Source organism: Phasianus colchicus, chromosome 15 (assembly GCF_987193195.1).
Source record: "Phasianus colchicus chromosome 15, bPhaCol1.hap1.1, whole genome shotgun sequence".
Lineage (NCBI taxonomy): Eukaryota > Metazoa > Chordata > Aves > Galliformes > Phasianidae > Phasianus > Phasianus colchicus.
The window spans coordinates 14,763,692-14,791,682 of NC_143450.1; the positions used below are offsets into that span (position 1 = coordinate 14,763,692).

General features: G+C 42.1%; 3 protein-coding genes across 8 annotated transcripts in view; 2 read left to right on the forward strand and 1 right to left on the reverse strand.

The window, feature by feature from the left end:
- COL23A1 (collagen type XXIII alpha 1 chain) overlaps window positions 1-1,050 on the forward strand; it is a 148,798-nt gene extending 147,748 nt beyond the window's left edge. Inside the window, exon 27 of the mRNA XM_090151051.1 lies at window positions 1,003-1,050. Coding sequence (XP_090007177.1) covers window positions 1,003-1,050 — 48 coding nt within the window. The remainder of the gene's footprint in view (window positions 1-1,002) is intronic.
- Window positions 8-27,982, reverse strand: HNRNPAB (heterogeneous nuclear ribonucleoprotein A/B). Of its 6 annotated transcripts, none has more exons than XM_031598353.2 (9): window positions 27,844-27,982; window positions 27,416-27,725; window positions 24,181-24,349; window positions 23,933-24,091; window positions 23,394-23,525; window positions 21,718-21,826; window positions 21,472-21,624; window positions 21,311-21,395; window positions 8-4,235 (listed from the first exon to the last, which is right to left on the reverse strand). In XM_031598353.2, the coding sequence occupies exons 2-8, from the start codon at window positions 27,685-27,687 to the stop codon at window positions 21,325-21,327; spliced, it is 1,065 nt and encodes a 354-aa protein (XP_031454213.1). In that variant the 5' UTR covers window positions 27,688-27,725; window positions 27,844-27,982; the 3' UTR covers window positions 8-4,235; window positions 21,311-21,324. The 6 variants fall into 6 exon arrangements, with proteins under 6 accessions (XP_031454213.1, XP_090007174.1, XP_031454215.1 ...); XM_031598355.2 differs by lacking the exon at window positions 8-4,235 and adding an exon at window positions 19,100-19,224; XM_031598351.2 differs by lacking the exon at window positions 8-4,235 and adding an exon at window positions 20,731-21,056.
- On the forward strand, window positions 10,208-18,955 carry PHYKPL (5-phosphohydroxy-L-lysine phospho-lyase). The gene is made up of 13 exons (XM_090151047.1): window positions 10,208-10,342; window positions 11,847-11,965; window positions 12,798-12,957; window positions 13,538-13,612; window positions 14,352-14,439; window positions 14,528-14,644; window positions 14,779-14,861; window positions 15,140-15,365; window positions 15,613-15,767; window positions 16,324-16,413; window positions 16,621-16,751; window positions 17,143-17,199; window positions 18,484-18,955. The coding sequence occupies exons 1-12, from the start codon at window positions 10,284-10,286 to the stop codon at window positions 17,193-17,195; spliced, it is 1,356 nt and encodes a 451-aa protein (XP_090007173.1). The 5' UTR covers window positions 10,208-10,283; the 3' UTR covers window positions 17,196-17,199; window positions 18,484-18,955.
- Window positions 27,983-27,991: the final 9 nt, after the last annotated feature.

The window sequence follows — 27,991 nt, forward strand, 5'->3', positions numbered from 1 at the left end:
CTAGGAGTAGCTGGAAAGGGTAACCTTACATCACTGCATTTCTTTTATTGGGCATAGGCTATTTTACATATAAAATCAATACAGAATACAAAAAATGTGATGACTGACATATACAGTAAAAAATGTAAAAATGCATTTTGACCTCTATTTGCACTAGCAGTTCTGTCCACTGCAAACACATCTTTGTGGCTTCCAACCCCTAGTTAAGTTGGAGATGGTTCTGAGGGAAGGGTCGGTGCATGTGTGCTCTCTGTAGCTCTACATGCAGCAATTCATGCAATCAGAGATCCAAGAGCCTTAAAAAATCCAGCATCAGAAAAGGCTGAAATAGCTGAAGCTATTTCTGCTAACGTAGCTTGAAAAGTTGGTCATAAAAAGTCCATTCCTCTTCTGAGAGCTCCTTCCTTGTCAGTGTTTTCCTCCTGGTAAGTAAGCTCTTTCAGCTTTCTCATTTCTGTATACTTCATGCATCTCCATCAGAAGAAGACAAGTCTTTTCACTCCCTTTACACAGCCCACAGCCTATCCAATTTCAGTCAGTTCAGCAACTCGAGATTTCTTAAAGAAACTAAGTACTGCAGGATCAAATTGAACACAGTTGGAATATCATGAAAAAATATATTAACCCCAACTCAAGAAGCACATATGAACAAAAGATACATTTCCACAAATAGGTCTGATCACAAAAACACTACTTTTTTAAAGCAGATTCTGAATTAATTGAGGTTCCCAGTTTTTATATGTGTTCACTTTTGTTGCAAGGAAGTGTCAACTTTTATTTTTTTTATCCTGGAGCGTATTTGATTTAGTGTTGTGCTTGATGCACAGATCACATTGCCTGTGTATTTCCTGTTGTTCATGTACAGTAACTTGGTTGTGCACGGTCATTGTCTCTTACCGCACTGCTAACGCTTTTATTGTTTAAGGACTGAGCTTTGGGTTTTTGTTTCTGACACTTAAACTACCATCAACAGAAATGAGATCCATTTATTCTGTTTTGCAGGGACCAGACGGCCTGCCAGTAGCAGGATGTTGGCACAAGGTACAGTGAGAATAATGCAAAAATACCTTCTTGCATGGGCCCAGAGGAGCTGTTAGGTGCTGTGCTCCAGCAGTGGGCTGTGTGCCTGCCCAGCAGTGCTGTGCCTTGTGAGAGCAGTGCCCTGCCTGCCTCCATGCCCTGCTCCCTACAGCACGCACTGCTTTCTGTACAGCTGCTGGGAGCATCATGCCAAAACCTTGCTAAGGCTGAAAAAGCCACCAATTAATAGCAAGCACGTTACTAACTGGTTGCAAACCCTCAGTTAGGATATAAGCATGCCTTTAGCGTGTAAGTTTTTAATTCGGTACCAAATCATTTGGACACACTGTTAATATGATAAGAAATCAGACTATCAATCTTGATATTAACAAGATTAGTAATGGAGCATTTCTCTTTGATTAAAATGTTTGTCTGTGTGTTCTTTTGCAGTGATCTCTAAGCATGAAGCACAGTGTGTAAATAATGTGATATATTTTGATCTTTTTAATTTTTGTATAAAAAAAGGAAGAAAACAACCCTTCAACAGTAATATATTGACCTTTTTTTATACTGGATTCTGTCATTTATGGACTTTGAAAATACTGTAAAGCTCTCAAACCCATAAGATACGCATGATAACATCAAGATTTGATAAAGGTACCAATGGCACTTGCTGGGAATGACCAGAACTCACTGCTAATGCTGCAGTGTGAACTAACAGCACTGAGACAGCGTGTTGCCCTGTTGCCTTACCAGCTCCCTGTCCTAACCTGGCTCTCAATCTATTTGCATTGCACGTGTGTACTCAAAGAGTGAAAAGAACTGGCAGAAAACAAAAAAGAAAAAGAGGATGCAACCCTAAGGATGGAAGAAGCTGCTGTATGCCATCTGGTCAAACAAAAGGACTTCAAACCTGCAGAGGAAACAAAGCCAAGCTGCCTTTGTTGCTACCTGCTGTCGTCGTGATGGAAATAGCAAATCTTTGGAAAATGTAACCTGGGCTGCCTGTGGATGTTTTGGCTACTATCAGATAACCTTTGATCTCAAGAGGAAGCACCTCTGGGTCCTGTTTTGTGGTCTGCAGCTGAAGATATGCCAGCTCTTTGTTAAAGCAGAACTCAAATTCTTTAAGAAACCTCTACTGCAAAATTTCAAAACAAAAACACGGCAATGCTCTCAGAACAGACAGTTGTGGGGCAGGGAGGGATTCTGCTGAAGTCTTCCATTAAGCAACTTCCATAAGCAACTCCATTAAGAGTGTATACTGTTGCTATTGGGGTTCCAAAACTTGGAATTCTGAGTGTTTGTCTCGGTCTGTAGGATTCATTTGCATTTGATTTCCTTGTACTCATGTGGTTTGATTGTGTTCTGTGTAGCTCTGCACGCTCCTCTTGTCCTCCTCTTTCAGTGCTTTTTTTGGTCTCTAACTTATCTCAGGCACATCCATGCAGAGCAAGGTAATGAATCAAAGGTTGATTAGAATTTCTATTACGTGTTGCATTAATGAGAGAAATATAAAAGGGAAAGAATTGCAAATGTGAGTAACATTTCCTAGGATTTTGGAAAAACAGGGATTGTGCTGTAGAAATCTATGAAAAATTATTTTGCAGGGAATACAATGGCTTACAGCCGAGTCTGTTCAGCTTACAATGAAGATGAAGAGGCAATCAGATTCCTTTACGAGGAGGAGATACTTTATAGCAATAAGTTCTTACACTGCACAGAGAAAGATGTTCAAAGATGCATCCAATGGCTGAAGTGGAAGCTATGTAAAATCGCATAAAACAAGCCATGGCTTTTTATTGGTGAGTCTGTCTAATCCTAACCAGAGTGGCGATGGAATGAATCCCCGTGGCTTTAACGCCTTTCTGATTTCACAGATGGTTTCTGGAGGAAATACCTTAGCCCAATAGAAGTTGCTAGGCTCTATGTAGGAGGCTGAAGTGAAATTAAGAGCCTGATTTTTCTACTGACAAACCAGTTGATGCAAGAAGTCATTTTTGGTGCACTGAGTAGATTTGAACCTGTGAGGAGGTTCCTTTGCATCTCAGGGCAGCTGGTGCTGCAGGACCGGTGGGAGGAGATGCGACTGATGGCTCCAGGGGGAACATGCCCTGCACAGCTCCATCCTAGTGTAAGTAATGCTAGCCCTGGTGTTGTGAATAGCAGCAGCTATGTGCTCAGTGCTCTGCACAGACAGGGTGAGGTTTCTGATGTCTGATGACTGTGTTCTAGTTGTTCTTGAGCTTATCCTTTCAGTCAGCTGGGAGCATTTGTCATCTGCTGTTAAATGCTGAATTGGACGTTGGCTTGGTCAAAGCAGACACACAAGATTTACAGACATAGGCAGTAATCTTCTGTTATCTAGTTTTGTTCACTGCCTAGGGCCTACACCTACACACTGCTTGCTTTGTGGCTGTATTTCACATCTTTACCAATTAGTTACTGACCGCGTTTTTGGTCACTGTACAAATTAAATCAATTCAGATCAACTAACAAATCAAGAAACAAGAATTATGTAACTCAAACAGCAAAGAAAATACATTTTATTTGCTTCCATTTTATGACGTTAGCTATCACTTTTGGTGTGAGGGTTTTTAAAGGCGAAAGGAGCTGCTGAAAGAGCTCCCAGTGGCTTTTAATGCTTTTGAAAAACCCCCTTTGCTGTCCGAAATTAAAGCTAATTCTTCTGTGGAAGGTCAAAGGCAAATCTCTCATTGATGTCACTGGGAAGATCTGTAATTGTTCCCTTAATGTACAGTTGCTCTTTCCATCTGCCCCAGTCATCTCCAAACTAAAGCAGTTCACTACTCCAAACCACACCGTGGGCTTCTACACTTGGTATCCTGCAGATGTCCTGTTCATGGAACCTCTATCGATATCAATGAGAGTTCAGTCCCCAGAATGACTGCAGAAAGCACAAGAATCTGGAAGTGTCCACAAACAATCTACAATGCAGGTAGAAAAGTCTTGTTTTACATATGCTGGCAAAAACTAAACAGCTTTCTATCTAGCTCCTACTCAAAGAAGTTTGATATCACTGAAGCTACAAGACAAGCTAACCTCCAAAGCTTATGAAATTATATTAAAATTTATATTTTCTCTGAGGAAATACCCCCGAAGTCCTATTATCTTCAGGTAAACAAGTCAGTATTCCGTCTTCAACTTGTGGAATATCCAGTGCTTGTAGGCATCAACTGTGACCACTGCCAGGCCTGCAAAACATTGATACAGAATACCAGAACAGTGCTTTACCTATTGCTCTAACCGCTGTGCATGGTCGCCTTCCCCCTCCCAACACAGAGCCTGGTGCCATAGAACCCACGCCATTTGCTCTCAGCAGAGCAGGAGAGCTCTTTTTAAAGCCACTGAACTTCTTCACTGGGGTTTTTCCTCCCCATCCCCTCGTAATGTTCCCGTGCCAGCCCAGGAGGAAGGCTGGAAGCAGCATCCTAGCACGGGGCTGTGGCTGATCCATACCCATCAGTGCTGCTACCTCGGCTGACGGACACTGCAGAGGTAATGTTTGAAAATCCCCAGGTTAAGGCCCTCTGCTGGGTTTGTGCTGCACACTGAATATGGTGCATCCTGCACGTACAAAGCAGGTCCACCTATGCACAAGCAGCAAGTCTGGTGTGCTCAGGATGCATCAGATATACAGTGTGTGCAAATCAGCTTCTCTGGTCTGCTGTTGCTTGCATTTCCATGGGAAGTGCTGGCAGGGATAAGTCCTGCACTATGTGGCACCTATCCTCACCAGCTTTGAGAAACTAACCAGTAGGGGGTTAGTTATAGGTCTGCTGGTCCCAGGCAGTCCCAACCATCACCAAAGCAGCTGAAACCTGAGGCAAGCAGAGCTTCAGGGCACAAGGCATGGTACAGATCTCCAGGCACAAATACTGCCAGGGACTGCAGGTGTAACCTGTATTCCTCATCCTTCCATGGGGACCGCTGTGCTTAGCCTGTGCGTTCTGAGCTCAGTGTTTCTCATCCATCATGCAGCACAAACTGAAAAACCATATCAGAGTAACTGTTCACTTTGCAGTGACTGCACAGTCTAAGAGGAAATGTATTTAGATCCATGTGCTTCCCATGCACACATATTTAGGGGAGGTTGTTAAACAAAAAGTTGTTTCAGAGCAGTCATGATCTTATTGGGAAGAGTTAAAAAAAGGATGTGCTTTGCTCAGCAGATTCATGCCAGATCAGTTGATTATTTTCTCTTTCCATATGAAAATGTTTACGTAGGTCTTTTTAGAACACGGAATATGCAAACAGCTCACAAAGATGAATTTTACTTTTGGGTAGTGTTGGTGGTCTCAGTCCAAACTCAGGAATGATCTCAGCCACTCACAGAGCACAGTGCATTTCTCCCCCCAAAATTCTCCCTTTTTTCTGGCTTGAGAGAAGGTAAGAAATTTTTGCAGGAACTCCAAAATGCAGCTAAGTGTTGCCACTAGATGTCAGTAGCAATAAAGATGATTGACGCGATGAAATGTAGGTCACTGTGACTGAGCAATTGATTTATCTCAGTACAGTGGTTGGTGTGTGAGCTTTGTGAATTCATCAGTGAACAAATATTTGGGTTAAAACGCTTAAGTTCTTTGTCGTGGGGGAAATTAAGCCAAGCCAAACTCGTGTTTATCCCAGTTTACAGAACAACATTCAGTGGTCTGTGATATAACTGACTATAGAAGTGTGGTGATTCCCATTAGGCCCAGATAAGCTGTCTGCCTGCTCCCAGGAACAGGACAAGCAGCTGTGAGGTCTGTCTGTGCTCCAGGATTGGTGTTGCTGTGAGTGTAGCTGAGTGCCCAGAGCTCGGCTGTGTCTGTATTTTGGTGGCCAAAATTGCCCCTGTTTGTAGGTCTGGTCTGGTGCCAGGAGTGTGCTGGCAGCTCCAGAAGGTCCCTTGCCATGGTGTGAGCCTGAGTAAAAGGGCAGGTGGGGTTAATTAGAGTTCTGCAGCTGGCCTAATCGCAGGCTGGGCCAGTTAGTTCACCAGTATTTCTCTGGGCTGTGAAACAGGTGGTAGATAAAATCCAATCTGACTCCAAACTAAAACTGTTTCCAAGACCCAATGCACTGGGATTTCAGCTTAAGAAGAAGGAGGGAAAAAAATAAGTCATATACTTGGTTTTATTTTCATGGGGAAAACTTCTTGTATACTCTGCTTCTAATTCTTGCTGTATATATAATGGCAATGAATTTCTTTTCATATATAGATTTTTCTCCTGTGTATTTAAAAATAGAAATTTTTTTATGATGGTAACAGACTTCCGAATGTGTTTTCTTTTTTAGAAAACCTGAAGTACTTAACTGAGTTGTTTTTTAATCTTCTGTCATTTCATACATTCTGCATTTGAAATTAACAAGCCAGCAAAATGTATGCGAGGTTTCAGTGGCTCAAAGCAGCCTATGCAGTGATAAAATGTATTCCATGGAGAATGACACAGGATGCTAGGCAGGCATTTCTGGTGGTTGTAGTTACCCAGTGCCCAGGAAGCATGTTTGTTTATGAGCTTTCGTGTAGGACAGCCTGTCTGCTGGTCTGGGGGCTAGAATGAAAGAATTCAGCCAGCTGTAACACCTAGCTTAATTACAATGCTAAAATGCCAGAAAAATTGCTGTAATGGTAAATAACCATCCTGCTCTCAATATATGCGTCCTGTAAATTCACCACAAAGGCATGTTAGAGCGTGGCTTTCCTGGGCATTGAATGCTGATTTCATGCTGCCCTCTAGAGGCCATCTTTTTTGAACAGAAACAAATTCGGTGCTATGATGGGAAACCATCCCTGCACCAAAAATAACAGCACTGCTCCATAACTGACTGCATACGTAGGCACAGATGCACCTTTGCCAGCTGAGGTTCGAATCAATCGCTGCAAAACAGACAGAAGTTTGCATCTGTTTCCCAATTCTTGTATTTACTCTTGGGAAACACAATCGTATTCTTTTTAATCCAATTGTTGCCCGGATAATTAATTTGAAGTGTTATGCAAATAAAAGTAGGTTGCCAGCCAAGTTTCCATTCTAAACTTTTAGACTGAAAGCTCTGAATTACTTTCCTTACAGACAATAGATTTTTATGAATATATGCAAAAATATTAGTAACAACTCATGATTAAAAATAAAGCGTCCCTAGGCTGCTTTTCTTGGATTAATACTGTATGTATGTGGCTGAACCAGGATAGGTTTGGGTCTGACCTACGTCAGCACAGCCAGGCTCAGATTTGGCCCCACCATCCTCAGGGTGCCCCAGGGTGCAGGAAAGGCCCTGTACTGTACTTGGCCTCATTGCTGGCCCTCAGATTGACTCATCATGTACTTGTTGGTGTGTTTGGTTGTGCAGCCAGGCTTAACCAGGTAGACTGTAAAGTGAGATGAAATATTTCAGTAAGATTTGAAGAAGCCTAAGATACTTCAGTGAGACAATCAATGTGGTGTACACTGAGCTCAGCAATCTTACAGAACAACTTTTAAGCTTGTTCGTAACAGCTGGGGGGAGAAAAAAATAACGTACTGAAGCAAACCAGTGAGTATATAGTCTGTACCTGTGAACTTAACATTACTTCTCGTGTTCTCAAGTGAACCACTGCAGCTTTCCCATGCTTTCATTCATTAGATGGCACACCAGAAGGGTCTGACTGTTGCATAAGCTGCAGCTAAAGCAAGTGCTGAAAACCTGACACTTGGAAATGAATGGCAGACGGCCTTGATAGACCTTAGGACTCTATACTGCTGTAAAGGGCTTGGGGGAAAACTGCAGGGGAGCTGGGAAACATGAGTTTTCAATGCATAAGAAGTGGCATTATTGACAGCAGAGTAGAATAAGAAATACATTAACATTTGCGGTTTTCCTATGTCTTAGGACAATTAATCCCTGTTCGCTAAGCTGTGGTAGGAGTTCTCAGTTGCTTTTTCGTGGAACAGACACAGTGAACTTGTATGTCTGTGTGTGGCTTCTTATATAACGTGGCTGTTAATGGAGATTAAAAGGGAGATGTCCCAAGTATCTGAAATACAGTTCTGTGTAAATGGCACTAGGAACACATGGGTTTTTATGTTCTTTTAAACACTGAATTGTATATTTAATTTTTAAAAGTGCATTTTACATGAGTTTATGAAGGGGATGCTTTTCAAATCTGCTCTTCTGCTATGAAACAGAGGTAGGACCTGGTTTTGCAGGTACCCACTGAATTTCTGAATTAGGCAAAGAGATGGTAAGTTGCCATTAGTTAGAATGGGAGTTGGAGTCCTGTTGTGTTTGCTGGGCAGTTTCATACATGGAATGCCACTGTATAGGCAATTTCATAACTTAGCAACTCTTGCATTGCTATTTGTGGTTCTTCTTTGGTATCTTACTGAAAACAAAATGCTCACTATGACAAATATTCAGCACAAAATACCAGTCAGAACTGAAAGCCACCAGCTCTGCCACATTACGTTGCTTTGGGCATACAGATCTTTTAACACTGGTCTGTCCTCTAGCATTTAGGTGCCACTTCTGAAATGATGTAAGTAGAGAAACTGTAGCTGCTGGTATGAAAACCTAACTGAAAATCTGATTTATTTATAACACAACTGAGAGAAATGTATGCGATATGAGTTTTATCTATACCTGTTTGAAATTATGCTGATAAGGCTTAATCCTCTCCCAAGTTATGCAAGCCTTATTTATGGGAATGGCTGCATTGCTTTGGGGCTGTTAGAGCTGCCAGGGCTGTGTGTGCAGCACACGTGTCCATGCTGAGCACCCTGAGCAGTAGTTTGTGTGGCTGTATTTACGTGCTATCGTATACAAAGCTGAGGAAGCGTCTGTAAAATTTACCACTTTTAAAAAATATATAGATACATATAAATACTAAAAACTTTTTTTTTTAAAAAAAAAAAAGTGCTTAACATTTCTATTTGCAACATGTTGTAATTTTTAATTGTGTATGCCATAAAGAGTGTTCTATTTACTCACTGCTTTGGGGAACAACTGTTTTAAAAATGAAGGCATTAATTGACAGTATTTTGTATCCATTGTTTTAACATGTTAAAATGGTTATTAATTAGTCCTGCAGTACGTATTTCTAGCTTAAAGCTGCCATGGACAGCACATCAGCTCGAGACCTCCAAAAACATTTCCTTGTGCTTTCTGTAATAAAAGCAAAGACTTGATGTTTAGAAATGGTCTCTCTGTACAGGTTGCTTTTACAATTGTGTGAATATGTATAATGAACTCTGCATTTGTAACCAAGAATAAGCAAATTGTAAATGTTCCGGTTGTTGTTATAAATAGCTGCAAAGTATCTTAACCAGACAAGAGTTCAAATAAAGATTAATGGCCACTATTCATATTTCTTCTACTGTCTTTCAATTCATTTTGACTGTTCAGAATTGACTTATGCAACATCTGAGTTTTACCACTGAAGCTCAGTATAGTTTTAAATCTATGGCAATTTGGTTTGGGGTTCCCCATATTAACACAAAACTTAAACTGCCCCTGTGTTTACCAAATAACTGCAACTGAAAATAATTCTGGTCTGCTGGGTACGCAGTCAAACGGTCTGAGTCCTCTCAGTTGTTATCAGTTTAAAACTGAATTAAACATGAATATCATTAAAATATCATTAAAAATGAATACAAATGCATACTTGAAATGAAAAAATAGAAATTTGGTGTCTTTTAGAATGGAGCATGCTGATGGCTCCGCTGGGGATAAGCACCTACAGCAGCAGAGTGCCACACACGTGTCCCTTTTGCTTCTTATCTCTGTGTTTTTCTTTAAGGAATTCCATCCCAACATGACCAGGACTGTCTCCTCTCACCTGAGAGCAGCGTTTGGCTTTTATCCCACCTGCTGCTTCTGGGGCGGCTGCAGGGGAGCAGACTCAACACAGGAGCACAACCATAAGAGGTTTGTTTTACTTTTGCTTAAGGAGTGCAGCGTGTTAAACGCAGCAGCTCTAACCCCTAAGCTACCCTCACAAATCACTCTGAGCCGTGCGCTGCCAGAACCTCCCAGCGCAAACAGACCCGCTCCCAGGGCAGCCCAGCCCAGCAGGCGCCGGGCAGCCCAAAGCACGGGTCAGTTACGCCGCACCCCTCGGTGCTGCTGACGGCGGGCTCGGGAGCGGGCGGGGCCGCAGCACCGCCTTCCGGCACGGAGCGCAGTGCCGGCCGGCGGCCCGCAGGGGGAGCGGCGGCGGGGCGGACGGGCTGCCGCCCTAAGCCGGCTCCTCCCGCCTGGGCCGGGCCGCGGACACGGCGGCCATGAGGCGAGCGCAGCGCTCTCGCCAGGAGACACTGTCCTTACGGCGGCGGATCATCGGGTAAGTGCCGGCAGCGGCCGTACCGAGCGCGGGGCGCGGAGCGGGGCTGCGTGCGCGGCGCTCCGGGGGTGTGAGCGCTCCCTGCTCTGTATTTCAGCTTTGGGATTGAGACGGTGCCGGGAGCGAGCAGAACCTGGGCTTTACTCGTATAATTAGCGTTTAAGGAAGGTTATGAAACTAAGAGAGCCCTCAAAACGCGGACGGCACGGCGCGGCTGTTGGAGCTCAGAACTGCTTACAAAGCGATCTTTGGCCGCTTGGCTCTGAGCGAGCAAACCACGCGGCTGCCGAGCGGCTCCTGCTGCTGCTGACACAGAATGAGAGCACACAGTGAGAGCCCACCTGTCGGAGCTGAACGCCGTCAGAATTCACGTACCAAAACTAAGCACAAGATTCATCTCCGGGCTTTCAATCACTCGCTTTGTTCCAAACGATTTTAAAAATTCTTGGTTCTGGAGAATGCTACCGGGAACGGCAGCAAGAGCATTTCTGTCCGACCGCAGGAATGTTACATGTTTGCAAAGGAAGGCTCCCTCCATCCGTGCCGACAGAAGGCAGGCTGGGGTCGGTGCTGCAGCCAGATCTGTGCTAGCAGCACTGAGCTGAAGGTACCAGCCTGTGCATTACATTCTTTTGTAACTCATTTGCTCTGTTCCTGGGGATCCAGCCCAGCCTCACTACTGCTTTCTAAGCAGAGGCTGAACTGTCAGCGTGATTTTACTGACAAACCTGTTCTGTCATCCTACTGCCAGTGTGTACAAAGGGTGTAGTATTCCTGTAGGGGAGAGACAGTGAACTACTGTCTAATTTCAACACCAACTCTTTTAATTAATTGATACTTCTCAGCATACGGTGTTATTTTTCTTTTACTTTTCTAAGCAATATTTATTAAATGAGGTATTACAGGTTGGCACTGTCCTTCAGTGTCAGTGAAATCCTGCAGCTCTCCTCTGGCAACGCAAGCTCACTTAAGCAGGCCCAGACTTTTAAGTAAATTACTATTTATAAATTACTTTAAAATAAATTACTCAAGGCTTCTGTTAGCGTTAGTGAAGCTCTGTACAGATATAAGAATCAGCTGCACTGTGCCTTTAGCAAGAATACCAAGAGTATAATAAAAGTGATTAATGAGATACAGGCACAAATAGTTTAAAGAACAGGGAGGGCAGCCAGCATAGACACCAAGGAACTGTAGTTACAATCAGATGAAACTTCAGAACCAAGTCCTGTTTGTGTGCTATGGTTGGGGATTGCCAGTGAAGGATTTTTTGTTCAGGAGTGCGGTTTTGTGCCTGCAAGCCTAACAAAACTTGGCTATCGAGTCAGAGCACAAAGACTATTCTTCTCTCCATCCTAAGCTGTGCTTTTAGCGGCCAGGAGGAGGAGGATGGCATGTGCTGCTGCACTGGGGAGCTGTCTCTCTCTTGATTAACTACACTGAGAGTATTACTAGATGACTGGGGGACTTCACTAAGGCTTATTCTGCTTTCTGATGCTTTACACAGCTCTTCTTGCAAACTGTTTTATCCTGATGATCCACTGAAGATTGTAAAGGCAAGAGGCCAGTACATGTATGATGAGAACGGAAGACAGTACCTTGACTGCATAAACAACGTTGCTCATGGTAAGTTCAGGTTCTATTGTTCGATACCAGGCTTTAAAGCAGGGCAAGGAACAATCAGTACTTTTTACCACTGTTCCATGGTGTTGGGGAAAGTGGTTGTTTAATTGGGAAAGTGGAAGAAACTTTTACTGAGCCTATAGCTTGAGAAACCTCTGCTCACGTTTGGATTTCTGCATCAACATGATGCTTTCCAGACTTGCTTCCTGTTCTACCTTCACAGAAAAACACATATCTACACTTCACAGAGCTCTGTGCAAGAAAATTCAGGTCAAGCATCTGACTGTAAAATTAACGAAGGACTGTTTGTGGTACTCACAGATGTCACTAAGGGTACTACTGAAGGACCACAGCCCAGTGTGGTGCATTATTTGTGCTTTATGAAGTAGCTGTTTCTTATGGTACTTGAAATTGCTGGTCAAGGCTGATAGTCATACCGTGTATTACTGTCAATATGTAATGACAATATATATGGACAATATATAATTATTTGATGGTAAAGCTTATCTGCAAATACAACTATTCAAATGTCTAAATTCAAAAATTAGGTGCTGTTTGTTTCAGCATATCAACTTTCAGTATTTAACTGCCAGCCATGAAATACAACAACCAATTCAAACCTTTCTGAACAATGGAAGTTTTCCACAAGAGCTTTCAAGGCATACCAATGTTGTCCTATGCTGACGACATCACTAATCCCTAACTAGTCAAATATGAACAACACTGACAGTAGCTCTGTACTGCTAGGAGAAACGTAAGCACAAAGTCATTATGTGCCTGCTAAAGACACTGCGTAATAAGGAACTCTCAAACCTCTCTCTCCCCTCTCTTGCAGTTGGACATTGTCACCCTGACGTAGTAAAAGCAGCCCATGAGCAAAACCAATTGCTAAATACAAATTCTCGTTATCTTCATGACAACTTGACTGATTATGCAGAGAGACTTTCAGAAAAGCTACCTGAGAAGTTGTGCACTTTTTATTTCTTGAATTCTGGGTAAGTCAGATATATCAGAATCACTACTATTTTTTTTTGCCCTGGTTGTGTACAGACAAGTACATCAGCAGCCAGCTGCATGCTCTGGAGTGATGAATATATTTAAAAAAAACAGAAGGAATTGAAGTTGTTTGATTATGAAGAAACTGTTATCATTTAGAATTTCAGCAGATCTCAAGAATGTACTTACCAAGCTCTGTCAGAAAACTGAGCTAGTCCTTTATTTGTACAGCTTTTTATTCTAAGGCCTTGGACTACATTAACATAAAGGTTTACTGTATTTGCTTCTGGTCTGACATGTTTTCAAAATTCAGTGTTATGATGCACATTTCTACTTGTGGGAGGTTCCTGTATTCCCAAGCATCCTATGCATTAAAATAAAAAGGAAACTGCTTCCACGTAGTGTCTGCAATCCAGCTTTATAAAGATGGATTCTACTCTGTTAAGCAGTTCTATCTAGTGAGTGCAGCGCACTGCTGATTACTCAGGGATCTGACAATACCTTGCATCTAGTTCTCTGTTCTCTGCAAGTTTCAAACCTCCGGTATCTGCAATTAAACACCAGTTTTTTCAATTATAGATCTGAGGCTAATGATCTTGCCCTAAGAATGGCACGACAGTTTACAAAGCATGAGGACGTTATAGTTCTAGACCAGTAAGTATTTTGGCAATTTTATCTACTGTAGGCTACAAGGCTCAGTTTATATCTGTGGTCAGAGCACTTGTTATTGTAGGAAGAATTGCAGCTAAGAAGTTGAGAGAATTTTCCTTTGCTCAGTATTTGTGAGACCACTCCTAAAGTACTGACTGCATTCAGCTGGGGCTCTCCAGCACAGGACAGGCTTTGCCATGATGAAACAAAGCCAGCACTGCCCTGTCATTACAGGAGGGGAAGCTCTAGATGTGAGATTTGAGTTTGTTTATTCTTAGGAGAAGGCGCACACAAAAAAAACCCCACAAAGCCAGGTCTGAAGCTGCACAGTGACAGGAAAAAGGGACAGCCAACAGATGGAGGAATCTGAAGAATTCTGATGAGACATAGGAAAATGCTCTTCTGCCATAAAGTTGGTCAAATATTAGAGCAGGATGTCCAGAGAAACTGAAAATTCCATTGTTGGAGGATATTCAGAAGCAGACCAGGAACACTGACTCCTGCAGTCTTTTAATGCTCTCTGTGACTTACACTGTTGTGATTCTACTTGCTGGCTCTGGAAAACCAGTGCCAAGGATTGTTGTCTGCCTGCATCCCTTAGAAATCCTACAGCTGTTCTCACTAGTAACTATTCCTACCAGGTGATGTAACTCATCTACTCTTTACATGTCAGTAATGTTGAGCCTAAAGAACTCTTGATAATGAGGAAATTACTATTTAGTTCTGCTGATTGTTTTTTAAGTGCTTACCATGGACATCTGACATCCTTGATTGACATAAGCCCATATAAATTCAGAAATCTAGAAGGACAAAAGGAATGGGTCCATGTGGTATGTACTTCAGCCTATAACTACTGATTAAATTAAATGAAGACTTATTTATGATTTACTGAACACAGAATACTGTTGCTTTGCATAGGCTCCCATTCCAGACACATACAGAGGATTATACAGAGAGGACCATGAAGATCCAGTAACAGCCTATGCTAATGAAGTAAAAAATATTATTAAGCAAGCACATAAGAAAGGCAGAAAGGTAAGAAATGATTTCTTTGACATTTTGTCTTGCATAAGAGATCAGTACAGGTGCTTGTCAATGCTAACTGTTAACACAACTTCCACAAATGTCTCTGCTGTGTGTTCAGTCATTACACAGTACATATGTTTCAGATTGCTGCGTTTTTTGCTGAATCTCTGCCAAGCGTTGGTGGTCAAATCATCCCACCAGAAGGCTACTTCCAGAAAGTTGCAGAGTAAGTAGTCAGACATTCATTATCTTCACTTGTAAAACGTAAAATCTGTCCTACATGCAGATGATAGGAGAATTTCTGTCTCCTGTGGCATATAGCTTTAGATGCATAGGAAAGATGAATGCTTTTACATTAATCTGCCTCTTTTTAAACATGTGGTGTGTAAGTTTTCTTTCACAGTTTGTTTTCAAGAAGTTTGCAAATTATTACTTTCTCTATGTTGCAAAACAGAAAATATCTGTTTACTCCCTTCCTAGCATATAATCACCGTTATGTTACAGGCATGTGCACAAGGCAGGAGGTGTATTTGTTGCTGATGAAATTCAGGTCGGCTTTGGCAGGGTTGGCAAGCACTTTTGGGCATTCCAGCTTCAGGGAGAAGAGTTTATACCTGACATAGTCACTATGGGGAAACCCATAGGTAATGGGCACCCTATTGCCTGTGTAGCAACCACAAAAGAAGTTGCAGAAGCGTTTGCAGCCACAGGAGTAGAGTATTTCAACACAGTAAGTAAAAATTGACCACAGTCTTTTTTTTTTTTTTTTAACAGGAGTCAGTACTAAAATGAGAATCATGGAGTTTGTCTTTAATTAATCTTCATCACTCAAACAGTTACTGCTTATATTAATTACATCTTTCTGGTACCTGACTTACTAATTACTGACTGTCAGATATGAATCTTAGTGTGCTCATGTTATCACTGAGGCTGTGCTTTCATTGACAAGACTGCATATGTTTCTTTCCTGAACTCAGTTTGGAGGAAACCCTGTTTCATGTGCCATTGGATTAGCTGTTTTAGATGTGATAGAGAAGGAACAGCTTCAGGTTCATGCCACAGAAGTTGGCAACTTCTTGATGAAGCTACTCATGGAGCAAAAAATCAAGCACCCCATCATTGGTGATGTCAGGTATCAATGCCTTATTTACATTTTTAGCTGCTTTTTGTTTGGTATATCGTGACCAAGTTTAAAAAAACTGTAGTTTTATGAAACTGTTCAGAGCTGTGGCATTAGCCAAAAAAAAAAAAACAGCAGCTTACTGTCCACTGGATTAAACCATACTTGAGCTAATCAAAAGTCTGATAAACTTTGCCACTCTAGGCCAGTTTAGCTTTATTAATTTCTGTGCATCTCTAAGAAATAACACTTCTGATATATCAGTTGTCAAGACAAAAGTTTAAACAAAAGTAGTTTAGTGCACAAAGAACACAATTTGTAAGTGGAATGAAAAATGTACTTATCATTTATCTACTCAGAATGACAGCATAGGACAAGCCCATACCATACTACCACATTTCTGCAAGATTGCTATACTTTTTTTTTTTTTTTTTTAAAACAGTAGCCAACAACCATCCCCAATTTTCAGACTTTTGTGAGACCAAACCTTAACTGTCTCTCTCAATCCTTCAGTTCACTTGCAGTTCTTTCTTGTGTCACAGACTGACTATTTACATTTCTTTCAAAGAGGTTCTGGCTTATTCATTGGAGTGGACTTAATTAAAGATCAAGCAAAAAGGACCCCAGCCACAGAAGAAGCAGAGTATTTAATAACAAGGTACGTGCAACAATCACGTGGCTTTTCAGTGTGCTAGACAAACATACAGTTTCAGAGCAGCCTGCCATTCATTAGCTGCTGAAGTATAGCAAATTAGCACCAGTCAGCACTGAAAAGCGTTGTCTGGACAGCCACCATTATGATGTTTTTGAAGTTTTCTGAACTATGTGCAGAAGGTGAAAATAATTCTGTTACCACTCTTTCCAGGCTTAAGGAAGAATATATTCTACTGAGTACAGATGGGCCAGGACGAAATGTACTTAAATTCAAGCCCCCAATGTGTTTTGCTATGGAGGATGCAAAATTTGTAGTGGACACCATTGACAAGCTTTTAACAGGTAATACAGATTAAAAAAAAATGCCTTATAGCAGTTACTTTTGGACTAAGCAGCTGAACCTGCTTTTCAGAAGTCCTGAAACAAAGCCAAAATGGCAGACACTAAACACATAGGAAAGTCAATCAGTGAGAATTTAGCCTTCGCTTCCAAACAATTCATGTTCTCTAACAGAACTTTTTACTACAAGGATGCATATATACAAGTTTTGCTACAGAGGGTAGTGTTCACTTACAGCAGCTGTCAAAGCTAACCAAATTTCACTGGCAAGAGCTGTCTTCTAGATGCATTTGATGCTTTTTGTACAACTTGTGCACATTCAGTGTTAAACAAGTTAGTCTAAAACTGTGTGTCAACTCCAGGTTTGTTAAATTGTTGCTTGTTGTCCTTTCAGATATGGAAAAAGAACATCTAAACCAGGAGAAAACATCCACTGACTCAATCTAAGCAGGTACTTATCCATATTCACTCTTTATATCGCTATTTAGAAGTTGATGTTTCTAAACATGCTTCACAGGCACTGACCCTGGCAGTAGAGCAGGACCAGGTTTCCTCAGAGTTGCTTTTACTTCAAATTAGTTCAGAGCTCTTTGGCAGTTAGAAGCATGGACTAGTCTTGGCTGCATCTGGAATTCACTGCTACCTTCTAATAGTCTGATACTTCTAGTGTAACACTTATGAATTCATTTGTGTTTTCAAGCTAGGTCGAACATATTTAAGAAATGCCTAATGCTGTCACAGCTCTTGTGCCAGCTGCTCAAGTGTCTTTAGCCCCCAGACAGAAGCAGCTGTAGCTTCATATAGTGCCTAGTTACAGTAAAATTAATAACTACCTCTCAGCAAGTCTTCCTGTAACTGCCCTTAAGAACACGTGCTCCAACACTACATTCATTCTGCATGTCACTATTTGGGAACCTCCACTTAAACTAGTAGTGAAAGTACTGTTTATAGCCCTTCATAAAACTACTACAGCCCCTGCTTTCTTTAAACCACACAGAATCATTTCAAGCTCATGGCTGTTACTTCATTAAGCATCAGCTTACCCCCCTGCCCACTAGGTTTGGGGCATCAGTAAGACAAACAGCTGTTAAGTCTTTCTAAATCTAATATCTGTTGAGGTCCTTCTGTAGCTTGCAGAACATCAAGCTACTTCTCATCTTACCATACACTTACAAGCAGCATAACCTTACAGTTAACACCTTGATAACAACACTTTAGTACACCCAGTACTTCCTTAAACCAACTCCCTACCAGAAGACAACTGAATGTTGTCTTGAAGTGTTTTTTAACCAAGCACCCAGTAAAGTTTTAGATACCTGGATATGAATGTAATCACTTGGCCTCAAGCACCACGCTATTCACAGTGCTATGGCTCTATGCTAAGGGAATGCAAGTTTCTAGTTCAGAGCAATAGCAGTATAGCAGGCACAAGAAAAGTGTGTTAATATTTTATTTAGCAAGTTAATAAAAAAGACATACAGCTGTTAGTACTATGGATTCTTGAGAACAGAAGGATTACTCACAGTATCAGTTTAACTTAGACACCTAATAACTTAATATGCTTATCTGCAAATCTAAAATAAGGAAAAAAATGCTTCTCTACAAAAAAGCAAGAATGCAAAAAAAACCTCTAAGTACAACACTTACATTGTATGTAAGTGAAAATGAGGCAATGAAATAGATTTCTTTTAATGATACTTTATAAGAAAAACATAACATTATTTTCTTTCCATAGGTTTCAAACATGTTTCAAGACCTACTACTAAGAAAAGTTACTCTACTGTGATAATGTACATTTAATCCTCATCTTAGTACGTATTAGACCAGATAAGTTAACCTTTGATTTTGTTATTTTCAGTTATCTTATTATTAAGTGAAAGCTTTAGGAGAAATAAATATTCAACTGTGGCAGATGTGGGATTGGCTTTTATTTAACAGAGTATCTAAAACTGGTTTTAAAGCAGTATCTTTCTAGCAGCTACTATAAACTAAGTTTTCCAAACTCATGCTCTTTCAGGTCGTGCCTGTTTAAAAATTAAGATGAGCCAACTGGCTTTTTTTTTTTTTTTTGTTATCTGCTGCTACCAGTGGAACTCCATTCCTGGAAATGCTTTTCTCAGGCTCCTCTGATCAGTTTGAGTAAGCAGTTTCAAGCTGATGAGGTCCTAGTTAGCACTTCAATTAACAAGCTCTCAATGAGCAGATGAAGTAAAGAGCTTCATCTCCTGAGGAACAGACAGCTCAAAGTCACAGCTCCCACAGCTGTTCTTAGGAAATACTGTTCTCAAAAAATATCTGAGCACAGTTAGTAAATGAACAGTATGTTACAGCCATTTCAGAAACAACTCTGTGTACAAGCCCTTGCCTTCACCTGACAGTAAGATTTTCTTTGCATCACACACTTTTCATGCAAGAAAGGGAAAGCAAGCTCTTCTTATAAGTGCTAGTAACCCATTTCTGCCTGAGGCCACATCACCTGTAAAGAATCATAGAATCATTAAGGTTGGAAAGGACCTCTAAGATCATCTAGTCCAACCACTGAAATGAAGCATTACTCGACGATCTACTTCCAAAGGGAACCAGTAACAGGTTGATAAGCTATTGCTAACAAACTAGACAGAAATACTGCAGCAGTATGGTTCTGGCATAACACTGCCCAAATCCCCCTTCAGAGGGCAAACCACCTGCTAGGAAGGTATTCTAACCCTTACTTCAAAAGAAAAACAAGTAAAAAGATGCAAGAGAATATAGCACTTCACTTGCCAATCTTCAAGAGTAATCCTTCTAAATATTACTTGTTTCAACTGTCTATAGTTTTATATTTTTCAGGTTGGGCACTTTGTTACACATTTCAACTGTAAAGCTGATGTGCCCACTACCAACTAAAGATCCTGCTTCACTCTTTTATATTCGAGACTACAACTTAAGTCTGAGTTGTAAGTCTGAGGTTAACTTTATGGTTTTTAATTTCAAGGACAGCCAGCAGGGAGCAGCACGCTGTCATTCCTGTAGGAATTGCTGCTCCCTTCATGGAAAAAAGAAAAAGTAAAAATTACTATTAACATGGTTTTCTCCTTTCTTAGTTACTCAATTTGGTTCCACTGCTGGTTTGTTGGATCAAATTATATGTTAAAAGAAAAATATCAGCTTTTGAAGTAAAAGAAAAAATCAAACAGATTGCTTCAACAAAGATTAGAAATTTACTTTGTGCAGCAGTACTTGCTACTTGGAATATTTTTAAGTTTAAGACTGGGACTACTCTGCAACCAGACAAGCGAAATACATAGTAGTTATTACCTAAAAACTGTGGTAAGCTAACCAACAAAAAGGACAGAGTATCTCTAGAAAAAGAGTTGTATTATTAGATGCACCTTTCTTGTTTTTCCTCCCACAGCTTCAGGTGGAAGTTCTTTACTATGTTTTTGGTACACAGTAAGACTGCAAAAATTGAAGTTTTGCATTCATAATTTAATGTCTGTTCTATCCTGTCTTTCAAGACATATTGTACATACTGTTAAGAACTTCTAGAAACCTCTGACTCAAGAGGCTGAAACATGAAGGAAATGCAGCTAGCTTCTTGCATACCTCTTAAGCCTCCTCCTGCAAGGCTGTCTTGCCTGCCAAACCCTACCTGAAACCTAAGCCTTTGGCTCCACCCACAAGAGCCTTCCACTGCAGGCATTACTGCAGGTAGTACAGCTACCTCTGTACCTGTCTAGAACATGCGCCACCAGCACAGCCCCAACAGCTGGGGATTTCCACCCAGGCTCTCTTCCATAACCTCTAGGCAGAAGTGACTGCAGTTTTCAGCTGTCACTTAACTGCTAGAGTCAACACAACTACCTACCAACACAACCCTCTCGTTTCCAGATTAAAAGCAGCAAGCCCAACTCTTCATCTAGCAAGGTACTGCCATGAACTAAGTTCTGGGAAAAATATACTGCCGTTTTACTAATACATAGCTGAAGAATGGCACAAGACACTAGATTACGCCTTTTTTATTTCAAAAGCTAGGATAGCTTCAATATCCGTGTCATGGTGAATCAGAACACATGTAAAATACCTTACAATACATTAGATTCCAAAAAGGTACCAAAAAGTACAGTAAAATTAACACTTCCATTACAGGAAATGTATGACACAAAAACAATACAAAATAAAAAGGTGGAAAGTGACACTGGTTCCCTAAAGATGCATCTCTTTCTGTACAACTGGAGTAATGCAGAGTCCATAGTTAACTCCAAGAGGCAGTCCCTAGATGCAGAGCTGCAGCTTTAAGCAGACCCTCAAAATCAGTTTCAGTTTAACCTATTAATAAAATCATTAATTAATATCTTCAGCAAGGCTGAAATTTACACACCACACTGTCTAAACAACTAGTTATCTGTAAGTATTAAACATGTAAAACATTTCCAAGGAGCTCTTCCAAGTAAGATGCACATTTAACAGGCCATAGAAATTTATTGTAAAGTTAAATTTGGTACAGAACTGAAATACCATCTACAGCATTGTATACAAAACCTATGCAGTCATTTTCCAAAAGAGACCATGCCACTGCATACCTGAATAAGTTTGATCAATATGGCTTGTAGTTATTCTGATGGCCACCACGCCTTGGTGTCTTCCCATAATTTGCACTGCCTTGACCTATGAACAAGAGAACAAATGCATTAAACTGCTAATTAGTTACGCTTGCTTATACCCAATACAGTTCTTTACTTACTGTAATCATAGCCTGGTCCATATCCATAATACCCATATCCTGAATAATCATAGCCTCCATAGCCACCATAACCTTGCTGATAGCCGTATCCTTGATTCCCATAACCCTGGTTCCAGTAATTGCCATAACCTTGATTCCAATTTTGACTTTGAGCTATAGAAGGGAAAACCATCCACAAAATCCCATTTTAGTACACACAGCTTAGTTTGAATGTGTCCATACTAAAGTAGTGTGTGTAATACTTACCACCGCCTCTTCCACCTCTGCCTCTTCCTCCATAGCTACCTCTTCCTCCACCACTACTGAACTGTTGCTGCTGGTATACTTCTTTTGGCTGTGCTACCTTTATCTCGCACTGAAAACAAAGAATAAGGAGGAATGTGTTTATTTGTCTTGAAACAGCACTGCTCAAACCTAGCCACTTAGGAAAGCCAGAGGTTTTTCTAGAGGCAAAAGGTGTTCATGCTGTGCTCCCTGCCACGCAGCCAGTGTTACTGCACATCCGGAAGCATCCAATTTATCATGCTGCTCAGGCCAAGGTAAGTCAGTCACTATCTGCCATTCAAGCCAGCTACTGCTATCAGAGTACTTTATGCCACCCTTTCCCCACCATCAGTTTCCTCACAGGAAAGTGGGGAGGTCACCTCAGCATAGCCACTACTGCTTCTAGGGTGGCTACAAGGCTGTCCCACAGTCTGCAGAAATTCTAGGACTAAGGTGCTGGACTGCTTCACCTGAGTTGCATTGATTGAAGAGCTACCAACAAGGCTGAAAAATAAGTCACATGAATTTTCCTGGCAGCCTTCATGCAGTCTGTACTATGAGTATGTGTTGGACTGTGTTGGACACTTAACCAACAGTTGAAAACATAACTTCTCCAATACTACAAATAATTAAAAATAACTGGAATTAAAATTTCCAGGACTGGCCCCCAAGCTCCATTTCAAGTTATCAGCCAGCTTCTACTTCCTAGATCTATGTATGGTTGGAGATGAAGCAGTGAGAGGAACACCACCCTGCGATGCTACCTCAGGAAACTTTGCTTAGAGTTCTTCACACTGGATCTTGCTTTAAGGTAACGTGCTGGTTTTATTATCTTATGACAAAAAGAAGCCATAGACGTGAGATTGAATATGATTTCTTGGTTCTTCTCACACCCAATCCTTTGCCTCTTTATGAACTTTATGGCGAACTACAGAGTCTGGCAAACCAACTGAACAGGTAATGACCAAAACTTTACTCTGTGCTGTGTCAAGTAATCTTGTCTTAATCTACAAGCAATGCAAGTTACTATGTGGGGCTGTATGAAAAGGTCTGATAGGACTCTGAAGTTAGTGTATGGATGGTTAGCATTGAGCACAGAGCAAAAGAGGAGGGACACCTTCCAGCCAGTACATAATTTGTCTCCAGTTCTCATAAGCTTGACACCTGAACCTGTATTAGCTACTCCCACAAATAAGCAACATCAGACAACCAGAGCATCTCACACCACTGTTACAGTGGTTCACACAGACAGCTGATGAGGTTCAAGGGGCCCTTAAGCACAAGGCACCAGTAAGCCTTTAATTTATGCAATTACTCTATGATGAAAAATAGAACATGAATCTATTCAGATGGCTTATATCACCATACTGATATATAAACAAGCCAGTTTTTCCATACATATGTAATTATATTAATTAAATCCTTTACTTACAAAAGCCCAAAGCACTTAATAAACATTAAAGCCGCAAATACTGGCCAAGAACTCTAGCAGGTTATGTGGTTGAACACAGAGAAGAAAATAATACAGTAAATTGCACACTATCCTGATGGAATTTTGGGTACTCTGAAATCATAGCCTTACAAAATCTTTTTCAGAGCAAAGACGGTGGTATTCTGCTTAACAATCTGGTCAAAGATTCACAAATTTAAGTTTCTACCTTGCTTCCACTGACGTTATGGAATTTCTTCTCCAAAACTTTCTTCACTGGATCTTCTTCCTTGAAAGTGATGAACACAAACCCCCTCCTTTTGTTGGTCTTTGGATCCATTGGAAGTTCAATCGCTTCAATCTGAAGACGTGAAATACTGTCTTAGGCTCAAATTTTAGCAGAACACTAAAACACACAGCATCTGGTACAGTAAAACTATAAGTTTATCTACACATATTAAGCAACTCTAAAGTTATAATGTTCTTCCCATAGGAAGCTTAGCTTTCAACCAGAGGCTTCAACTAACTTTACAAGCCTTAAAAAGAATTTGTACATAAAATAGAATGGTTTGAGTTCAAATGAGGTATCTAACTAGCAACATAAGCATTTAGTGCAATGCCTGCCTTGCTTTCAAGATAAGAAGCCTCTGGATCAGTTACAAAAGGCTTGACATATCTGAAATTAATATAGTTTGCAATTATTAGTAATCTAAACAGCAACTGTTAACTGCACTGCATTTAAGTGTTCAGTTAGATAGCATTACACACCTCTCCAAACTCGCCAAAGTATTCCCTGATTTTCTCTTCTGTGGCTTCGGGGTTAAGTCCACCAACAAATATTTTCTTCACTGGATCCTTTTTCATTGCCATGGCCTTCTTGGGGTCAATTAGTCGTCCATCTAGCCTGTGTTCTTTCTGTTCCAGAACCTAAAAGGCAATTTAATTAGATTAACTTAAGCTAGAAAATCTCCCTTTAATTTAAGAATCTGAGAAATTGATAACAAGTTTAAACTCACCTTTTCAACACTCCCAGGTTCTTTGAAGAGTATAAATCCAAAGCCTCTGGATCTTCCCGTGTTAGGGTCCATCTTTATCGTACAGTCAGTTACCTCACCAAACTTGGTGAAGTAGTCTTTCAAGTCTTTTTTGCTTGTATCCCAACTGAGGCCACCAACAAACATTTTCCTGAAATTCCAAAGAGAACAGCTGTTTAGATTCAGGAAGTACCACAGAAAAGCACACGCAGGAAGATGCACACAAGCCTCAGCAGCATTGTCAGAACAGGTCCAACTGTTGAAGGTTAAACACTTTTGCATCTTGTCAAAAGCTAACACTACAGGGGCACACAAGAGTTTGGTTTTTTCCCCTCCCTCTTCTTTGAGGGAATTATAGTACACTGAAATTTATGATGTCCTGTGGAAAAAAACAGGAAAAATTACTTCAAATACTTCTCACCAGTAACTTATGTTCTTCCACTGTCATTTTGTTTCTTGCAGTGATGCAGTATTGATTATCAATTACTGTCTTTTCCTTTTTGAAAGGAACTGAGGTCATATATAGTGCTTTGAAAGCACTCGGGCTAGAAAAGGACACCAAAATCAAAATATTTAAAGATCTCTCTTAATTTGGAGAAATGAATGTAAAAATACTAGCCTTAACATAACCTGCAGAGTTTAAGAGAGATATCTGTGACAGCTAAGAACAGTCTCCTACAACAGACGGGACTTTGGACCTGCCTTAACAAGTAGACTGTGCACTTCTTCCTGCTCACTTACTGAATCTAGTTCCATCTTCATCAGTGTGACAATATTAAGCCAGTCTTTGCTTTCATGGGAGACCACAATACAGTACTTCCCTACCTGCACTCCCACACAGATCACCTCTAAAGTGAAAGAACTATAAACTACTCAAGTGCAATACAAAATTGAAACTAAACAAAGCTAAGATCAGTCAACAAGGCGCTTTTCAAATGCCTCACTTAAATAATACCATTAATAGCACAACTCTTTTCTATTTTCAGAGTTTCCAAGGTAACAAACTGAGCTTTTAAAAGCATTTGAGCTTTTTTATCTACCTGCAGACTAAAGCAGTTTAAGTTGTCACTACTCTGTTCTGAAGTAACCATGATCTGGCAGTAGAAGCTAGCAGCAATTTATAAACTAGCCTACATCTAAATAAAATTGCCTATTGGTGTTAATGTATAATTACATTATACAATTATATTTTGGCTTTGACCTGCCAAAACCAGCATCCATTTAGGTTCAAAAGGCAACATGAGAAAAAGATCCACAGTGACTGATCGGCTTGCTTGACTTTTTTCATTTTACTGGAGAAAATCATATCCTTTATAGTCTAAATCTTTAATTTTTCAGATCCAACTGTGCACTCCCAACTAAGTAGTGCAGTTTGGTATTTAATGCCTAAGTCACATCTGTGTTTCTTACATCCCTTAAAATAGAGGCCTTAAAGAAAGGCCTTCCAGAGTTTAATAAACGTTTCAATAAAGATAAAAGGTAACTTGATGGCTCCATTCTCATTGAAATAGCTTACTGACCAAGCAACAATGCAGAATGTAAACAGACTGACAGTTGTTTTCAGTAGCATGCCCTGGCTTCACTAGATCCTACAGAACAGATCCAAGAGAAATTCAAAGGTTGGGGGGATGACAGGAATTTATCTGCAGGCAGCTCAGGCATGCCCTAAGGATGGGACTACACACAGGTATTGCCAGTGCTAAAATAATCGCTTACCACGGGAGTAGATATCACACTGTGATTTACAACCTTCTGGTTTTTAAAGTGGTATGCTCAACACCTACATATATTTCAACACCACAGCATAGAGCTTCTGAAATTAAGATCAATTCTTAGTATTTCACTTCCTCCCTTCAGCAGCCACACAAACTGGACAACTGCACTGCTAATGCAGTTTCTTTTTTCCCCTCCCCAGAATACCAACACAAATCAAAGCAATTTTCAGCTACTACCAGTATTTACTGCCTATGTCCTGAACTCTATCTTGGGCAGGTCTTGTGCACAGGCTGAAAATTTCCACTCGGTACAATCCCTATGAATAATTATTGTTGCTTTTGTTTCTCTCTCTTTAGAGACTTCAGTTTACAGGTTTGGGGTTGAAATTTATCACATCCTGTGTGACAAATGGGATAATATCATCCACTTCCCAGGGAGCGCTGCACACTAAGGATGCAAAAAGAAAATTCACACAGCTTACACAGGTGTAGTTCTCAATCCTTTAATGCTGTGAAAAAAAGGCACATCCGGCCCTAGGCTACAGGAAGCTCGTACAACTCTTACTCTTTCCCTTATAAACAGAAATCTATTGCACTGCTGCTGCAGCTTCAGCTCTGTTCAGCCTCAGGGAAACGACCCTCCGACTCAGGGCCCAGTGACAACAAAGGAAGTTCCAATTAAATATGTGAGCAGCCAGGCTTACAAAGAGTCTGCAGAAACAGGCAGGTAGTTCACATGTCGAGTGTGTATATTCAAAAAGGTAAGAAAAGGATCGACTGTGATCGTAAATAAATTAGTCTCTTCACGTACGAATGCTGCTACTAAAACATAGCAGAACTCCCCTGAGTCCTCCAGAAAACACTCTTAAGCAATAACCAGTTTTCTGACAATGCTGCGGAGACGTAAACCGAAATCACTCTTACTTTTTCATCACTCTGCGTATCACTTCGCTCATGCTACATTTCCCTCCCTTCCTTCCTCCCAAAATGCTTAAGATTGCCACCGTTAGGTTCCAACCCCCGTTATTTCGCACGCCCTACACAAAGCACGCTCGCGTTCTGCCGACGGGCGGGATTTCTCCACGAAGCCCCTGAAGTTCGTAGCCAGCACCGCGGGCAGCGAGCGGCTCCTTCCCTCCTCCCCTCCGCTTTAAAGCGGCCGGGGCCGAGGCGGGAGGCGCGCCGAGGGAAATCCCTTCCATTTTACAGCGCGAGCCGGCGAGGGCCCGCGGCCGCCCCTCCCCCAGCCACCACATGGCGCCAACAAAAGGCAGCTCCAGAACAAAGGGAGCGCTGCCGCTGCGGGCCGCCTTCCGCCGCCCGTCCGAGCGCCGCGCCGCGGGGCCGCCCGCCGCCCTCCCCCGCGGGGCCCGGGCCCGACGGGACGCTCCGCCCGCCCGAAGGCCGCGCCGGGGCCCGAAGGCCGCGCTCCGCCGCCGCACATGGCGCCCGAGGCGGGGATGGGGGGTGCGGCCTGCTCCCGCCTTCCGCCCGCCGCTTACCCCGCGTCCTCCTCGTTCTTGCTGGCGTTGATCTGGTCGCCTTCGGCCCCGTTCTGGCTGGCGGCCACCCCCGCCGTCCCCGCCGCAGGGCCGGCTCCCGCCGCCGCCGCCGCCGTTCCCGCTGTCGCTGCCGCCGCTGTCGCCGCGCCCGCCGAAGCCGCCGGAGCCCCGCCGGTGTCGGCCTGCTGCTGCTCCCCGGAGCTCTCAGCCGCTTCGTGTCCGTTCTGGGTGGCGCCGGCGGCGGCCGCCAACTGCTGCTCCGCTTCGGACATGCTGCCCCGTCCGCAGAGGCAAGAGGGACGTGAGGCGCCTGCAAGAGACCAGCGGGGCCGGCGGTCAGCGAGGCCGCTCCCCCCGCAGGGCTGGGCCGGTCTGATCCGGTCCGCTGCCGCCCCTCCCCCCGCGTGCCGCCGCCCGCCCCTACTCACTTTAAAAGCCGCTCGCGATAAAATCCGGGCCGGCCGGAATCGGATTAAAATCCCCCACGGTGCTCGGCTGCTCCGCACCGGCCCCGCCGCCACCTCCTCCTCCCCCCGAGACACGTACTCTCCGGCCCGAAGCTTTAACGCGTGGCCG

Bases quoted from the DNA above. Each gene is read 5' to 3' on its own strand.
- HNRNPAB (XM_031598353.2), bottom strand. From the start codon at position 27,687: ATGTCCGAAGCGGAGCAGCAGTTGGCGGCCGCCGCCGGCGCCACCCAG. The intron at 21,827-23,393 runs GTAGAAACTTAA...CTTTGTTTTCAG, and splicing joins ATAACGTCAGTGGAAGCAAG to TGCGAGATAAAGGTAGCACA. The intron at 21,396-21,471 runs GTAAGTAAAGAA...TCTTGTTCATAG, and splicing joins TGGACCAGGCTATGATTACA to GTCAAGGCAGTGCAAATTAT.
- PHYKPL (XM_090151047.1), top strand. From the start codon at position 10,284: ATGAGGCGAGCGCAGCGCTCTCGCCAGGAGACACTGTCCTTACGGCGG. The intron at 15,768-16,323 runs GTATCAATGCCT...TTTCTTTCAAAG, and splicing joins CCCATCATTGGTGATGTCAG to AGGTTCTGGCTTATTCATTG. The intron at 16,414-16,620 runs GTACGTGCAACA...CACTCTTTCCAG, and splicing joins GCAGAGTATTTAATAACAAG to GCTTAAGGAAGAATATATTC.